Genomic DNA, 18,867 nt, shown 5'->3' on the forward strand with positions numbered 1-18,867 from the left:
ATTTTGGGGTGATAAGAGCCAGCAAAATATGTCTAACTTTTTCCTGACTATTTTTCTGGAATTCCCAAGGACAGAATTGAGACCACCCTAATGAAGGAGAGAAGTACCTTGCACTCCATCTCCCTCAGTGCAGAGCCTACATGGGCCCCTGGCCTCAGTCCTCCTGGTGAGCCTTGGTCCACACACTGCAAGGGGAGAACTAAAAAGCACCCAGAGAAGGAGAGTCGCCTCCGTTGCTGAGTTTTCTTTTGTTTTGTATCGTAGGATCACTTTGGCCATTATTTTCCCACTGAGGCTTGGAACCTGTTTGATTTTCCACAAATTAGGATCACTCAGCTCTTCTCAAAGTCACTTTGAGGGCAAACTTAAGGTTAATTTCTCACTTACATATGTAGCAAAACGTTTGCTTCCCCAGGGTCCACCCACATGGGGATGCATGCAAGCCACAAGCTCACCACATATGGACCTAGACCAAGACCTGGCTTTAGGGAGCACATCAGCCCTTCAGACAAAGCCTGCATGTGATTCCCTCCAGAGGACCCATAAGGGCTCAGACCCTGTGGGCCTAATCACATTTGAATCAGCTCTGCCTTTTTTCCTTCTGTTTTGTGAACTTTTCACACTCGTGGGCTGGCCCGTGAGCCGGGTGCTTATGCCAGTAATTTTAGAAGAATGAACAGCAATAGAAACACATACATATGTGTAGAAGTGGGGAGAAGTGATGTTGGTGATGGCAGATGCATCGGGAGAAAATCTGGCGGATTGGGGACCAGTTTTATAGGTATAAATGGAGCGAATCTACAGACTACAGCATATGCTGATAATTTCCAAAGCCATGTTGCACCACTTAGAAGTTACCTGAAGGGTTTCAGCAGCTGCCTGCCTTTACAAAGTTTATGCACTGGCGCATGTTTTGTCCTGTGCTGAGGGGCTAGGCTGCTGGAAATGTCCTGCCCAGCAGCACCACTCAAGAGTGAGGTCATCACCCCCAGGACAGATGGGGGTCCACTTCTGGCCTCTCTCGGAGCCTGCAGCAGGGAAGGCCACTCTGGCCGTCAGAGTTTAGACTTTTTACCCAATGATGAAGTGTTCTGATCCAGAAGTAACTCAAACCCACAACTCCTTCTACGTAAAGGTAGGCCCAATAATCTCCAAAGGGGCTAATCATTCTTTCTTCTCCCACATAACTGCTAAGGAATGTGCCATTTTACAAAGTAAGTTTTGAGTTTTGTCTTCCACTATCCCAGTTCCTTTCTTCTTCATGGTATATACTATGGAATGCGCTCCATCACTTCTTTCCTCTCGTACCCTTATATTGATGATAATCTCTATGTCTTGGGAAAAAAACTGTTAAATACAATCCTTTTGTTTTTGCCATCTTCAAATAAGGGAAAAACTGCTCTGCTCATTTTATAGGAATGCTGCATCTGTGGGGCGCCTGGGTGGCTCAGTCGGTTAAGCGTCTGCCTTTGGCTCAGGTCATGATCTCGGGGTCCTGGGATCGAGCCCTGTGTCGGGCTCCCTGCTCAGTGGGGAGCCTGCTTCTCCCTCTCCCACTCCCCCTGCTTGTGCTCTCTCTCCCTTGCTCTCTCTCTGTCAAATAAATAAAATCTTAAAAAAAAAAAAAACCTTCAAGTAACTTCTAAGTGTTGTGACACGGCTTTGGAAATTACCAGCATATGCTTTAGTCTATAGATTCACTCCATTTGTGTATGCATAGGTACTGATCCCTCTTCTCTCTTAGCTTTATCTCCTAACTACTCCCTAACCTAAAACTTTGCCACCACACAGTGGTTTGCTCATCACTCCCACTCACTGTCCCATTAGGGCCTATCTTATCCTTTCACATATGTGCCCCCATCGCTCCCCCACACTTGGCTCTACTCCTTCTTCAGAGTCTCTCTTCCCTGTGGGCCTTCCTGACCACTCCCAACTTCCTCTGACACACAGGTCCACACTACATATTGGACACCCACCACGTGTTGTCTGGGATTACTAGCTCTCAGGTATCAAGTTGAAACATATGAAATGGACAACATGCAACTATTTTTGACATACAAAACAGCTATCAGGTATGGTTCGATCTAGTATATGCACCTTCTCACCCCCAAATACAAGTTCTGTTTGCATTCCTAGTGTCTCCAATAGGCCCTTACACAGTGCAGGTGTTTGCAATTAAAAATAAATCGATCGACTATTCTTAAATTGGCAAAATAGTAGATAAACTTCTATTTTAATCTGAAAATGTATCCTAATCCATTAATACCATCACCATGGATGATTTGGGATGGTTACTATACCCCCCCCTTGCAAAAACATCCTAGTACTGTCTGAAATATAAATATAAAACTGTATGGCACTAGAAGTTATGGCTGGAGGCATTCCTTTATAAATATTACAGGGTTTTAATAGATTCTATATTTCAGAAAGATCATTCTCAGAATTTTCATCAGTAAATTTTATATTCACTAGAATATATTTCATGTTTATTACATAATTAGTTACACAATCCAGTGAGAAAACATTAGACTATTGCACTTTAATTACATTACATAGATTCCTCTGTCCCTCTCCCTTATTGCAGTCTTAATTCCATATATAATTACATTTATTATCATGATAAACTGAAACTAAGGAAAAATCTAGTGAAAAAAAATCCATTGTTTTAAAGCTAAGAGACTTACTATAGTAACTGATTTTGAGTGCAGGGCCCCATTGCTTTCCAAAATAAAAATATTCAAAATAGCATGTGATTATTGAATTGAATTTCACATTCTAAAGATAAAATACAGTTACATCAGTGGAGAAACAGAGAACGGGGCAGCCTGTTACTTTGAGTCCATCCCTATTGGTAGGCTCAGAATGACGTAAGGAAAGAAATTAGTATTTCATCACCTCCTTGTTTGGTGCTGTGGCTGGATCAGTGAAGTCCAGATTTCTTTTTCAATGATTCCACTTCTTAGAGCCACGTTATCCGCAGGTGATGAGTCATGTCTTCAGAACTTGACCCCAAGTACATTTATAGTGTTTTAGGCTGAGCCTTTCATTCATGTAGTATTAGAACATATAGAAGACTTCATCAAGCCAGGTAAACATCTATTAGAGTGAAAAAAAAACAAAAACAAACTTCATACTAATTGATTTGGATTTGCCACTTGTCATTTATGAGTCATTAAAAGCAAACTGTATAACTTTGGTTCATATTTCTTTTTAATCTTAAGATTCACAGAGTTCTGAAGTACCCTTGGTGAATACGGTCCATCTTAATGTCAAGAGAAAATGGGAAGGGGTCACATTTCTTCCACTGCTGTTGGGCAGGCCACTTTCAATCCCCCAGCTCTTTCACTGTTGAGACAGCCCTAGAGGACATTTAAAAACGTGAGAGTTTCTCATCAAAGGTCTTCTTCCTTTATGGTCCCCAAAACACAGTCAACTTTGGCCATCTCAATCCTGCTTTTTCTTGGTAGAAAACGAGAAGAGTCTTTCTGTTTTGAAATAAACAGAGAGGTCAGAAATGTATGTGAGAGGAAATAATTTCCAGAACAACAATAATAATTACAAAGTCTGGAATGTTAAAATATTAAAAAGGCAACATTTATTTAAAAGATGGTTATTTCAAGTGGGTTTTTCCCCCATAGAAGTTTTATTTTGGGGTAGGTGTCTATGTTAGGGCTGAGAGCGCCTCCTGCTGGTATGCTGAGGTAGACCTGTTCAGAGGGCCTTTCCAGGCACTGGAATGTCCCCAGGTGACGTTTGGATGCTGCCTCTCATCCTTTCCCCCATCTCTGAAAGCTACACAAATTTCCATTTTTAACTCTACACTAAATCTTTAGTGCACACCCCACACAAATACAAATTTTTAACAAGTTTTATATTTTAAAACATTTTATGAGGTTATGGTTGCTATAAACCCTCAGTAAGTGAATACTTGGCCTTCAGTATTTATGAAATCTCAAAGACAAGGCCATGGCTTTGTCCCTGGGGAAATAAATGTGCCTCAATGGGCAGATAAGTTAAAAAAATTTTTTTCTATGAGGGATTTGTCTTGATAGAGAGGCCCCATGGCAAAGTGGTTAAAGGAACAAACTTTATTGGTTAAACAACAAATAAAGACTGCTTCAGTTCCAATAGGGGCTCTGTCATTTACTTGCTGTGTGAACTTGAGCAAGTTACTTAACCTTTCTGTGTTTTCAGTTCCTTTGGCTATAAACCAAGGATGATAATAATAGCTAGGTTGTTATGGGGATTAAATCAGTTATATGTGGAATGCAATTATAACAGTGCTTGGCTCAGGATAAGCTCTATATAAAGGTTTGCTAAGTAAGTTGGAATTCAATATACTTGGACAACTTCTGACATGCTGGCCCTGCTTAGAGCATGAGGGAGGTTGGCCTATTTTAGCATTGCTGCTCATCTGGGAGGCCATCTGAATTAGTTTCAATGTTGATCATAGTTGTGCTATGTGTTATCTATTGTTCCAGAACAGTGGCTCTCAGAATTGGACATGCATCAGGCTCATCTGGAGGGCTTGCTAAACACAGATTACTAGCCCCCATCCCTCGGGTTTCTGATGAAGTAGGTCTGGGACCTGAGAACGTAAATTTCTAATAGGTTCCCCAGGTATGCTGATGGCGTTGCTCTAGGGATGACACTTTGAGAACCACCGTTATAGGATAATAGTTCCAATTCTGGCTGTACATTAGACCACCTGAGGAGCTTTTTAAAAAATTCTGTTGCCAGGCCCCTAGACCAATTAAGTCAGAGTCTTTGAGGGTGGGGCCCAGCCATGATTTGTTTTTAGAGCTCCTCAGGTGATTCCAACATGCAGCCAAGGTTGAGAACCTTTGTGCTAATCACTATGCTGCTGATGAATTTGAGTGATGGAGTGATGACTACCTACACTTTACAGGTAAAGAAATTGAAGCTTGGTGCAGTGTTCCCCATTGGGGTGCTTGCTATAAATGCTGATCTGCTAAATCAATCTTTTGGAGTGGGGCCCAGGAATTTACATTTTAATAAGCACCTCAAGAGTCCCTTAAACATTTAGTTTTTTGATCTGCCTGAGGACACATCAGCAGTCCGTGGTGGAATTCTTATCTCCTGTCTCTGATCTAAGCAGCCAGAAATGCTGGTATTATGAAAGAGAGTAAGCTTTGCATTTAGTCTGTTTTTACATTTTTTTTTTATTGAGCTTAGTCTCTCAAGAGAGGCCCTTGTATTTTCCTAAGTACTGTCCTTAGATACTTTGTACCTTTATACACACAGCCGACTGTGTAATAGGAGTGGACCGATAATAAATTCCATTCAAATGCTACTTGGAGGTCATCTTTATTTCACTTACATACACTAGGATTTGAACGTAGAAAGGAAGAGTTAGTTAAGGGCACAGCTCTGGAGTCAGACTGTCTGCTTCTTCCCCCATTGATTACTGTGCCACCTGGGCAAGTCACCTAACCTCTCTGTGCCTGTTTCCTCCAGTGAGTTATAGGACTTTGGTGGGAATGATGTGGTAATCCACATAAAAGTGCTTACAACAGTGCCTAGCAATAAGTGCCTACTAATGCTTTCTAGAATGATATTTACTGTTATTGTTATCTGACCAACAAACCTAAATGCTCCAAACAGTATTTAATAAACTTAAAGGTTGTTTTCTACGGAGTACACTGCAGAGAATTCATGAAACGAAAATGTAAACCAGAAAGAGGATTTAAAAAAAAATGCATGGAGTGTAGAAGAAAATCACTAAAGAATTTTATGTTCTTCTTGGAAATTTTCTATGTAAAAATTCAGGAGAGCATGTCTCCTGGCCCTACCGGGTATTACAGTAAAAATACTATACTTCTGTGATGGTCCTCCAATTGGCCCAATCCTACATGGAGGAGCTTCTGAGAACGAAAATTCGGGCTTATTCTTAAAAGTAGAATGATTTTGGTTACTTAAAGGGGGAAAAGGACAGATTTATCAAAGTTATAATGTATCAATTACATAATTTTACTCACAGACCTGGCTTTGTTGAATGTGGTATTTTTTACTTTTGCCTTGTTCTGGAACTTCAATCTGCTAAATAGATTAGTAAAATGTCAGTCAGCACAGCTTGGGGAAGCGAGCACACAAATAATCTATTTAACTAGCACATTTCCCCTTCCACAATAATCCTCTCCATGGTCTCAAGGGCTGCCAGTCAGCAGGTACACCTGCCTCCCATCCGCACCTTCCCCCCCTTCATTTGCAAATGTAGGAATGTTGCAGAAATAGGGTCCCTAAAGGTGAGGTGAAGCTTCATGTTTAACACTGGTGGTTGCCTATAGATTTTGTGATTTAACAGAGCTTCTAAAAGGACTTTACACGAAATGAACTCCTAAATCCTGAAATAATCCACAGAGCCCCAATGCATACACTGAATCAAAGCCAAATAGGGCTTGGATTAATCAAAAGGCACCATGAATCAAGTGAAGATCAAGCGGAAGTTCAAGACACTTGAATATACCTCAGGTACATAAGGTAAGCTTAATGTAACAGTCAGGGTCCCGGCAGAAAACAGATGACACACTCCTGAGGAGCGTTTTAAAAAAGGAGCTATTTAATGGAGGTGCGGCCAGGATTAAAGTGAGTCAGTGAAGGGATGCTGGAACCCCCAGGGGCTAGCCGTGACGGGCTCCTGGGCCTGAAGGGGGACGGACAGCAGCTGGTACTGGAACGAGAGGAACGGGAGCAGTGGGGAGGAGCTTGGCCTTCGGCAGAAGGCTGTGCCAGCAGGGACGGAATCAGAGAAATAAATCACACAATCTCACTTTTCTTCCACGCTCCATCCATTCTCGCTGGGTTTTCCCATGGGTGACCCCAGTGGGGGGCCCGAGAGCAAGATGGCAGCACACGGAGAGGAGCCTCCGGCACACAGAGAGGGTTGGGGGAGAGTGGACAGGGAACCGGGAAAGGCTAGCAGTTGTCTGGCACAGCCAAGAAACATGACCTAGGCAGGGCTCAGGAGAAAGAGCTCTTAGACTCTTCTTCAAGGAAAAGAACACTCTTCTTAAGCAACTAGTGTATGCACGGGTCTCAACGTATCACTCTGTTGCCTTTCTTCTCCAACAAATAAGCTCCTTGACTCTGGATCCAACCACTGCATTGTAAATAAAGGCATTTGTAAATAGAGGCATTTGTAAATGCAAGAAGGTGGAGTGGATTAATTGTTTATTACTGCTTATTCTTCATGAGAATATGAGGAACGTTTCAAAATAAGTGGGATAAATAACATGACACCGCAAAAGAGCCTTGTCTTTTAACTACAGTTAATATTGTTATAAAATAGATTGCTTGGAAGGATGCAAAGGACTTCCTTTAGGTTGGTATTGATAGAAATGTTCATATATTTGAAGCCTAGCTTAATAATTAAAAAAAAAATCAGTTATTAGGGATGCCTGGGTGGCTCAGTCTGTTAAGCGTCTGACTCTTGGTTTCGGCCCAGGTCATGATCTGAGGGTCCTGAGATGGAGCCCCACATCAGCTCCATGCTTAGTGCAGAGGCTGCTTGAGATTCTCTCCCTTCCCCTCTCCCTCCCCCTCTGCCCCATTCCCCACTCACGCGTTCTCTCTCTCAAATAAATAAATAAAATCTTTTTTTAAAAAATCAGTTATTAAGTCTTGGTAAATGAGAAATTAATGCTCTGTTGTCTTATGTGTTTTGCTATAGTATTATTGTTATTGCTTACAATATTACATTATAGCTTGTAAGTAGCCTTGTGCAATGAAATACAGAAGTTGGCGAAAATAGTTCAGAATCTTTCTCTCCTATTCTCCTTCATCTTCCTCCCCTCCCTATGTTGAAATAAATAAAACAGAACCTACTATGAATGTTAAGCAATTTCTGATATCTGTTTCCTTGACTTACTTGAATAAGGGCTTTAAATATTTTATATACCAGGGGGAATAAATTTGGGGGGGTGAGAAGAGAGCAAACCCTTTTTTCATAATGCAGTATTCCTATACACTCTTCTTCATCAACTGGTAGTTTCTTTTAATTCACATGGCAATTTCCCCCTGGCTCTCTAAAATTCTATCCACCTGCTATGCTCAGACCATTCTCAAGTGGGCTGTAACATATCTGTACTTTTTCTGTTTTCTAGACAGCGCCAACTATTCGAAGGTTGACATTCCTGGGACATCAGATAATATTGAGCTTGCTGTTTCCCCTCCTCACATGTGACAGAAACACACTTCAAAGCATGATCTCTGAGCCCAGTGGCCTTTTACATTGTCTGATCTTGCCCAGAATGAAAGAGGAGTGGAGAGGAAAATACATATGGTGATGGTAGTTGGCACTGGGGGTGAGAGGTAGGAGGCAAGCCAGAATCAGAAAGCCGTTTGGCTCTTTGTTATTTTCCAGAAAACCAATTTAGAGATTCAGAACCACGTTTTAGTAAACCTAAGGGAAAAAATACACAAACTAATAAAACAAACTAGGTACGGATTATTAAAAATATAAACTGTTTTTCAATTCAGAAAATTAGTCACCATCTTATTCCTGATACCTCTCATGTATTCAGATATGGTTCAATATACAAGATAATAATAATGATACACTTTCAGAAACTCATTAGGAACACATCTATTGCATAAAATATATCTGCTTTCTTTTCTTGATGTCTTTTAGATTTCTTTCAATAGCAGAGATTGCTGGTAGCCTACTCTATTATCCATTTGCCCTTCTTTCTTAGTAATACCACCCAAATTTATTTGGAGAGACAACATACCCTGTAAAGAGACTGCATTTACCAGACTCCCTTGCAGGTAGGTATAGGTCTGTGGTGTGACTAACTCTTGGCCAATGAGCCAGAAGCCGAAATTCTGTGGGACTTCAGAGACCCTTCCTTAAAGAAAAGAGATGAGCCATCCACACTTCCATTCATACTTGCTGTCTAGAATGTGGATGTAATGACTAGAGCTCCAGCAGCCATCTGCAACACGAGGTAAAAGTCACACACTAAAGATGACAGAGCAGAAAGGTCTCTGGCGACATCATGGAGCCACTATCCCAGCCCTAGACTGCCTACCTTTGGGTTTCTTTTAAATGAGAAAGACACAAACTTTTACTTTACCTAGGACACTTCGTCTGTCTTGTTTTGTTCTTCATTATATATCGCCAAACCTACTACTAACAAATACACTTCATTTTCACATAATTCTTAAAATTTTGTTCTAGTTAAAAGGAGCAAATAATAACAAAATTTATTTATTAAATTAATGGTTTTTGCATAGGAGCATAGCTCTAAAAAGAATGTTACAATTTTTTTCCCCTTCTGGTTTGCAGTTAATACTGCCTTTAAGAATATAACATGAGGGGTCCCTGGTGGCTCAGTGGTTAAGTGTCTGCCTTTGGCTCAGGTCATGATCCCAGGGACCTGAGATCGAGCCCTGTGTCAGGCTCCCTGCTCAGTGGAGAGTCTGCTTCTCCCTTTCTCTTTCCCTCTCCCCCCTCCCCCTGCCCATGCTCTCTTTCTCTCTCTCTCTCAAATACATAAATCTTAAAAAAAAAAAGAATGTAACATGATTTTGTTGTGTGTTTACATTTTTTTAGTGCCTTTATTTGACTTCAAATTTTAATGATCTCTTCAGAAATGGTTCGAGTCTCAACTCTGAAAGCATTGCCTATAGCTAAGTTAATTAGCAATAACTAAATTTAGCAGTAAATTTCTTCTTTCGAAGCCTTTCTTCTTACTAGGATAAAAAAATACTATTTAATCTGCTTCTAGGGACTCTCTGCTTTATTTATGGCGTTCATTTGGTTACAGTTTCCTTAATTTTTCTCCCCCTCTCCAGACTCTTCATGATTATCAAAATCTTGGAATTTTTCTGCCTTGCAAAATAGAGACCTCTGGATCCTAGTCTACACAAGCCTTTCATAAATGATACATGTCAGTTCAGACTTTATGTGTTTACCTAGAAAATGAGTGAATGTCACAGTCATACATTTATATGGCTACTTTAAGTTCCACAAAATGGCTTGTTCTGGTCAACTGTGCTTTGTGAGGAAGCCCAGAACTCAGTATACATTCAAAGAGCTGATCGGTTTGCTCTTTTCACTTTCCAGGGTCTCATTCTACCCAGGGATTTGTAGACGAAATTTCAGGTTGAAATGTGGACTATCCCTACAACATCCCCTTGAAAACCCAGTTTTCTTTTTTAAAAAAATTTTAAATGTTTTATTATTTATTTTAGAGAGAGAAAGTGAGAGTGAACGAGGGGAGGGTTAGAGGGAGAGAATCTCAAGCAGATGTAGCCCCTCCCACTGCCGAGTGCAGAGCCTGATGCAACACGGGGCTCCATCCTAGGACCCCAAGATCATGACCTGAGCTGAAATCAAGAATTAGATACTTAACTGACTGAGCCACCCAGGTGCCCCAAAAGAACCAATTTTCCAGGGGAAGGGTCTTAACTTTCCAAGAATCAAAATAAGAAAGTAAAAAAAAGAGCTTGTGGAAATAAAACTTGTTGAGTATTTGGATTAAGCAATGCAATATTGACTAATATGCTGATTTCACTATCAGCCACGGGAAAGGATAGGTTTCAATTTGTGTGCAAATCTAAAGAATGTAGTTAGTGTGGCTGTTGTTTTTTAAGCTTTAAATAGGTCACTACCTTCTATTATTTAGCAAACTCTTTAGCTATTCATTGTACAAGTATTTCCTGCATCAAGTAGCTTACATTTTATTCAGCCACATTTGAGAGTACTTCTCCCTTTTAATGGGGCTACTTCAGTTAACTACTTTTTCTTCTTTTTATATATATATATAATAATTGGAGCCGAAGGGGGTCCATCCTGCCTAAGAGGTTGGATTTTATGACTCTTTAAAAACAAGCATCCATGATTCTTTCATTGCTTTGATTCGCTACTCTATAGTACATTTTGAATTGTCTGAATACCAAGGGGCAGTAAATTTTATTTTCCCTAGGAAAATATTTTCAGTTCTAGAAGAAAGAGAAATAAGGATAAAATGCAACTATTTTCTCAGAAAAAAAGCTGTAAAGTCTAGTAAAGAGCAATGTTCAACAAAAGATGTCACCCATCCTCTTATAAAGGACTCAATTTAAATGAAAACATTAGGGAACATTTCCAAATGTTTTCTTTTGCATTTTTAAAGATCAGTATCACATTCTGCAAAAAAAAAAAAAAAAAGAAAGAAAAATATGTTTATACATGTCAACCAAGCATTAGTATTTGTAATCATCTTTAAAACTCTAATTGTACTATCTTATTTGGGATATGCTTGTATCATGATGGTGACAAGGCAAGTCAAAAAGTTTAAAATCTCAGTGTCTCTTTTTACAGCCTGCCACCAACCCTTTCAATGAGTTACTAGGCTTTATTGAAGAGACACAGACTAGAAAGGCAAAGTTTAATTTTACACTGACAAAAATTTATAGCCTTGAGAGCTTCTTTTGCTCTAGGGCTTCTTTCGACTGCTAATGGCATTTTAATTTGGCACAGCCGAAGCTTCAAGAAACTGTGAGTTCTTTCTAGAGACAAAACTGTAGAACTTATTTAAGTTCATCGCTGCTGTGTTAAAGACCTCTCAGGATCCTGACTTTATGATGTAGTTTTTATGGAAAATCTGGCATCTTCCATTTGGGGGAAAGCAGAGATACAAGGATACAGAGCAATGTAAGGACACCTCTCTTGGAAAAATGGCTTGAATTCTAAAGACAGCTCATTACAGAAGGCAGAGGAGCTCATCTCTGGGAGGTTGGGTTCTTCACCGGAGGACCAGAATTCATCCCTGTAGGTTAATGTTGGCTGATGGTGGGAACTTAAAGTGAAAAATATACACAGATAAGAGCACTTACCATTTCTGGATTCTCTGCAGCTAGCTTTAGCATCTTTTCTGAGATCATCTTTTTCAAGCAGCTACTCAGCAAAAAGGCCTGAAGAATCCAGAAATAAAGTCTCTCAACTGAAGAAATCTTGTCTTTCTACCCTCCTCACACCACAAAGCAGATTTTGAACTCTGCTCTCCAATAGCACGCTTTTAAGACTTTAGATTCATCTTTAATTTCCATAAATTTGCATAAGATGCAATTAGCAAGTAGCCATACATTTTCTTAACTACATGGATGTACTCAGGGTAAATTTTTAAAAAGATAGAGAATCATGACATTTACTAATCATTTTCCCTCTTAAAATGTCCCCTCCTATTTCTTCCTATTACTTTGTAAGCAGCTCATGTTTTACAAGCAACAAATAATAAAAAGTGCTTATTATTGTAATCAAATCAACTGACAATGGTTGATCTTACATTTAATTGTATACATGATTATTCGCAGACCTATTACTAGGCATAAACCTGTTTGAAAGGGTATATTAACACCTTATGGCTTTTACCGAATCCCCGAACATTGTTTTTCATCACTTTCTTATTTTTCTGGCATCTTTAATCACTCACTTTTAAGACTGACGGTTGCTCCCCTTATCACCTGTGGCTTTTTGTTGGCTCATCATTGGTGCCAAGACCCACGCTAGACATCTTGCTACGCAAAAGCTGGGGTTTCCTTTTTCCAGGATCTTCACTCCACGTGCCAGTTTAAGTTTCCCCGCAATGTCCCCACTTGCTCCTTTCCCACTAACCCTCTTTCTCCTTTGTCCTGCTCTCAATGCTTGGCTTGCACTTTTTTCTTTGGGTCCTACTACAGTTTGAGACAACTAAAGCTCAAAGCTTGAGGTTATAGCTCTTAGTATAAATTTATGCTCAAGGATGGTCACTGCACTGAAGGGAGGGGAGTGATGGAGAGGAGGAAAAAGGAAAGAGAGAAAACCCAGGTTGGGATGGTGGCAAAGCAGAGGCTCTTGGAGGATAGGACATAGAAAGCAGAATTAGAGGGAGAATGGCTACATATGGGGTAGCATCTCAGAGTCCTGCAGGACTGTAGAGATTGACTGGAATTTATTTCATTTAATGGGAGAGAAAGGAGGTAGAAGAGAAGAAATTCACTGCTACCAATAAGGAAAAGAGGAGAAGACGTGGGATTTACAAACAAAAACAAATCATGATTTCCTGGTTTAGCTAAAAACTAACCCTTTTATCTGGGCATATATAAAACCTACACAAAACTAGGATATGAAATAGTTAAACAACATAACCCGAGGTGACAGAGCTTGGAAGGGTGTTTAATAATGCCCCATAAGATGTGGACCGATTCCATATTCCATACGATGTGCACAAATATGCAGGTTAAGACTTGGCTATAAACCAGGTAAGGTTTATTCACTATAAAGGCAGTGAGCTATTGTTTAAAGGGTCTAGAAAATATTGGGGTCCAAGCCCTCATTTGTATTTGCAGGGCACACAAGCCACATTTCTTCCTTTTGCAGGAGTAGCTCTTGGGTACGTATCAATAAACCCACACTCCAGAGGAAATAAGAGCTTACTAAGAATCCTTTAAAAGAATGTTTATTGCACTCTCTATAGCGGCTTAAATTCATTTGGTACAGACTAGATTAAAAGACCATAATAAAATTTAACTACTGCATTTAGCATTCTGGGCAAGGGTAAGTGGTTTCACTGCCAAGATCTATCTGCATTTCTCCAAGTGACTGCAAACCATCCTACCATTTCCCTAAGAATGTTTCATATTCAAGGTGAACCTGACGGCCCATTTCTTTACCCTAGAATTTGGTTTAGCTTTTCATGTTTTTCAGAGGACCTTGGTATCTATTATCTTGTGATCACAACTATACCAAAAGTAGAGTGTCTCAGGGAGCTTTGGTTACCTGAAACCACAATGCTCCATGGAACTTAGTGTGATCGCCAGCGACTTAAGTTCAACGAAATGCTGACGCAAAGATTACTTTGATATTTTGGTTTTGTTTTAGAACATCTGTAGTTTTGATTCTACTTTGAAATAGCTTAAGTTATTTCATAGAATTTTTCAGCTGAATTTGGTGTTTAGAAAATTAAGTCTTTTTTAGGGTGCCTGGGTGGCTCAGTTGGTTACATGACTGCCTTCGGCTCAGGTCATGATCCTGGAGTCCTGGGATCGAGTCCCACATCAGGCTCCCTGCTCAACGGGGAGTCTGCTTCTCCCTCTGACCCTCTTCCCTCTCATGCTCTCTATCTCTCATTCTCTCTCTCTCAAATAAATAAATAAAATCTTAAAAAAAAAGAAAATTAAGCCCTTTTTAAAAAAAAATTTACTCCAACTTTAATTACAAAGCCATGGAAGACCTGGATAGTTTGTTGTCCAACAGTCTCTCCTCTCCTAATAGAACCTTGATTTCGTCTGATGACAAAGTGCCCAGCTCATGCTTACTCTAAGCTGATCATGAATTTTGTTCTTTTTTTGCGAAATACTTAATTCTCAGATTCTCTTGCAGCTAGGAGTGGTCATGAGACTCAGTTCTGGTCAATGAGACATAAACTACTGGGGCTTCTGAGGCAAAGCTTTTGCCTTCCAGATAAAAGGGATGTCAATCGTCTACCTCTAGTATTCTTGTTAAGTGAGATAAAAATCTGTATTGTCTAAGTCAGAGGTCAATATATCTAGCCCCTCACTTGTTTTTATAAATTTTTATTGGTAAACAACTATACCCATTTGTTCACATATTGTCTGTGGCCACTTTTGTGCTACAACAGAGTTGGGTAGTTGTAACAGAGACCAGATGGACCCCCAAACTAAAATATTTTCCATCTGGCCCTTTGAGAGAAAGTTCACCAATGCTTTGTCTAAGCCACTATTAGTTGAGTCTGATGTTATTTAGTAACTAAATTCATTTCTAATCGACATGAAGGCTGCGGTGACTAGTAAGATAAAACAAAACAAAAAATAAACCAAAAAAAACAGTATTATAGGCCAAAAAAGGAGAGTGTATAGCATATTCTAGTACTCTGCTCTGGTTGGGTTAGGGTAATGTGCTTTGTTCACCCCAGCAAGCAAGAGAGCATTTCAGCGCTGGTTCTCATGTGATGTCCCAAGAACTCACCTGCTTGGTGTAAATAACAAACCACTGCCAGCCACTCTCTTCACTAAACTGAAATCTCAGCTCTAAGTTCTGGTTGAGAGTTCGCTGGGGTCCATCCATATCCAGCAGAGTTCCCTACAGAGAAAAGATAGTATTTGATCTCCGATAGAAATTTAAGCAGCTATTAACTGCTGGGCAAAATATTAAAACAAGTGATAGAGTCACTATCCCCAGGAAGCTGTCAGTCTATAAGGGGCTATGAAAGTAAGTTACCACAGTTTGGTATGATAAGTATTATAAGTATTGTAAGGGAAGCAAACTCAGGTCTATGGAAGGAGGTAGGATGGGCACCTAATCTGGATGCAATTTGTGGGGCAGAGGATCACAGACAAGGACTTTATACAGAGTAAGAGCTCCAGAGAGCTCTTTTCAGATGTTTGGCTGATTAACGATCTGTCCATGTATGGGGAGAACCCCCATACACCACTGGTGGGTACATAACATCGAGCAGACTATTTGGAAAATAGTCTAGAAGTTCCTCACAAAATGAAATATGGAATTACCATCACGGTACCAGCAATTCCACTCCTAATCATATACCCAAGAGAAATGAAAACCTATGTCCACACAAAAACCTATACACAAATGTTCATAGCAGCATAACTCATAACCACCAAAAGAGAGAAACAACCCAAGTGTCCATGAATGAATGAATAAACACAATATAGTATATCCATACAACAAAATAGTATTTGATCATGAAAAAGATAAAGTGTTTATACATGCTATGGTTAAGGGTGGACCTTGGAAACATTATGCCAAGTAAAGGAAGCCAGTCACAAAGATCATATATGATTCTATTAATCATGAAATGTTCAGAATGGGTGAATCTATAAAGACAAGCAGATTGGTGGCTTCTTAGGGCTGGTAGGAATGGGGGGATACAGATGTGAGCTAAGGGGTATGGGACTTCTTTCTGAGGTGATGAAAGTATTCTAAAACTGGTTGTGGTGATGGATGCAAAACTCTGGGAATGCATTAAACACCCCTGAATTGTACACTTTATATAAGTGAATTGTATGGTATGGGAGTTATATCTTGATAAAGCTGTTACAAAGGAAGGGAATGACTGTGTATGTAGTACTGGGGGAGGGATAGACATATGCATCATGGAACAGACTAGGGAATCCAGAAATAAATCCACACAAATATGCCCAGCTGATATCTGACAAAGGTGCAAAAGCAAGTCACTTAAAGGACAGGCTTTGCAACAAATGGTGCTGAGCCAGTGGACTTCCACAGGCAAAAAAGGGAATGTTGTTCTGAGTTTCACACCCTAGATGAAAACTAACTCAGAATGAGTCATGGACTTAAATGTATGACCTATAACTCTAAAACCTTTAGGAAAAAACTCTAAGAAAAAAATCTTCAGGAACCAGGGTTTGGCAGAGTTCTTAGACTCAACACTAAAAGCACAATCTATAAAAGGAAAAACTGATGAATTAGAATTCATCAAAATTAAAAACTTTTGCTCTGTACAAGACCCTGTTGAGAGGATGAAAAACTAGAGAGTGAGAGAAAATATTTGCAAACCACGTATCCAACAAAAGACTAGTAACTAGGATATAAGAAGTACTCTCAAAACAACAGTAAAAAAAAAAAAAACACCAAAAAACCCAAACAATCAATTAGAAAATAGGCAAAAGATATGGAAGAAAACATTTCACCAAAGATAGACAAGATGGCAAATGAGCCTATGAAAAGATGGTCAGCACCATCAGCCAGGAGGGAAATGCAAATTAAAATCACAATGAAATGCCATTCCACACTTACATGAATGACTAAACTAAAAAACAGTGACAACACCAAATGCTGATGAGGATGCCGAGAAACACCATCACTCATGCCTCACTGGTGGGAATGGAAATTAGCACAGCCACCCTTGAAAACCGTTTGGCAATTTCTTAAAAAACTAAGCATGCAACTTCCAAATAACCCAGCAACCGTACTCCCAAGCATTTATGCCACAGAAATGGAGATTTGTGCTCCAAAACATACATATGAATGCTTATAGGAATTTTATTCATAATAGCTAAAAACTGGAAACAAACAGCTATCGTTCATTGGGTGAGTGGTTAAATAAATCTTGTCCATTTCATACCATGGAATACTGCTCAGCAATAAAAAGAACCAAACTACTGATATATACAACAATCTGAATGAATTACTAAAGAATTATGCTGAGTAAAAAAAGCCAATCCTTAAGGCTACATATGATTCCGGACGCCTGGGTGGCTCAGATGGTTAAGCGTCTGCCTTCGGCTCAGGTCATGATCCCAGGGTCCTGGGATCGAGTCCCACATCAGGCTCCCTGCTAGGCGGGGAGCCTGCTTCTCCCTCTGCCTCTGCCTCTCTCTCTCTCTCTCTCTCTGACTTTCATGAATAAATAAATAAAACATTAAAAAAAAAAAGGCTACATACGATTCCATTTAGAGAACATTTGTAAGGTAATCAATTCTTTGTTTTTGTTTACATTTTTGCCTCCTAAATTCAGTCAATTCTTATTATTCACAGTAGTCCTGTTCTATAAAGTCGCTGTAAACACTGCATTACTGAACACTGAGTCATTGCTCCGGGGGAAATGCAGGGTTAGGTTCCTGCAAACCTCTGGTCACAAAATTTTCATCAACTCATCAGTACATAACCTTGTTTTAGGTTTCTAAAACCTGTTTCTGTTTTTATTTTTTTAAAGGTTTTATTGAGGTGTAATTGACGTAAAAAAATAACCTTGCACATATTTAATGTACACAATCTGATGAGGTTTGGACATAAGCATACATTCATGAAACCATCACCACAATCAAAGTAATGAATATATCCATCACTTCCAAGAGTTTTACATAGCACTCCTGAAATGACACAATTATAAAAATAACAAACAGATTAGTGGTTCCTTGGGGCTAAAGAGAGGTGTGGTGAGAGAAAGTGGGTAGAGCTATAAAAGGCCAACATGAGGGGTTCTTGGGATGATGAAAATGTTTGGACTCCTGCTTGTATCAATGCCAATATTCTGGTGTTGATGTTGTGCTATAGTTCTGCAAAATGTAACTAATAATTTGAGAAATGTGGGTGAAGAGTACACAGGATCTCTGTACCATTTCTTACAACTGCATGAGAACCTACAGTTACATCAAAATTAAAAGTTTAAAAGAATCAACTGTTTAAAAGCAAAAATAATTATAACGCAGCATGAGGCTTATATATGTAGAAATATGGCAATAAATATCACAAAAGGGGAAATCGAAGTACAGTGTTATTACACTTTTTGTGAAGTAGTATAATAATTAAAACTGGAATGTAATAAGTTCAAGAAGTCTAAAGAAATGAATAAATTAAAAAAATCTTTAAAAAAAATAAAGTAACCATAAATAAATGAAAAGGTACAACTAAAAAAAAATGGTGTAAATACATGGAATCATAAAATACTTAATCAAAAGAAGGCAGGAAAAGAGGGAAAAAACTGATAAATCTCAAAGAAATAGACAAATCCACAATTAGGTTTGAAGGTTTTAACATTCCTCTTCTCTCGGTAACTGGTAGAACAAGTAGAAAATGTACCAGGATACAGGAGATCTGAACGCTGTCAACCGCTTGACCTAATTGATAACTTACAGAATACTTTACCCAATAGTGGCAGAATACACATTCTTTTCAAGTGTACATGGAACATTTACCAAGACAGACCAGATTTGGGGGCCATAAAACAAGGTCCTGTAAGTTTAAAAGACTGAAATCATATGCTGAAAATGTCAAGATTGCTGGTTTGGCCTTTAGCAGGTGGTAGAAGTCGTGTTTACCAAAATGGGGACCACAGGGGGGAGGATCTTTAGGTTGGGCAGGAGAGGGCCAGGGTGAGT

At 39.4% G+C, this 18,867-nt stretch overlaps 1 protein-coding gene across 2 annotated transcripts in view; it reads right to left on the reverse strand.

Annotated features, from left to right (window-relative positions):
* Nucleotides 1-2,509: 2,509 nt before the first annotated feature.
* Nucleotides 2,510-18,867, reverse strand: part of SNX31 (sorting nexin 31) — a 57,152-nt gene continuing 40,794 nt past the window's right edge. For both annotated transcript variants that reach the window (XM_073893049.1, XM_073893048.1), the window contains 4 exons: nt 14,972-15,085; nt 11,842-11,919; nt 6,004-6,060; nt 2,510-3,485 (listed from right to left, as the gene is read on the reverse strand). In XM_073893049.1, the coding sequence (XP_073749150.1) occupies nt 3,393-3,485; nt 6,004-6,060; nt 11,842-11,919; nt 14,972-15,085 (342 nt within the window). In that variant the 3' untranslated portion in view covers nt 2,510-3,392. The remainder of the gene's footprint in view (nt 3,486-6,003; nt 6,061-11,841; nt 11,920-14,971; nt 15,086-18,867) is intronic.

The sequence above is a fragment of the Callorhinus ursinus genome, unplaced genomic scaffold (assembly GCF_003265705.2).
Source record: "Callorhinus ursinus isolate GAN/ISIS: 27379988/994484 unplaced genomic scaffold, GSC_fseal_2.0 scaffold5, whole genome shotgun sequence".
Taxonomy (NCBI): domain Eukaryota; kingdom Metazoa; phylum Chordata; class Mammalia; order Carnivora; family Otariidae; genus Callorhinus; species Callorhinus ursinus.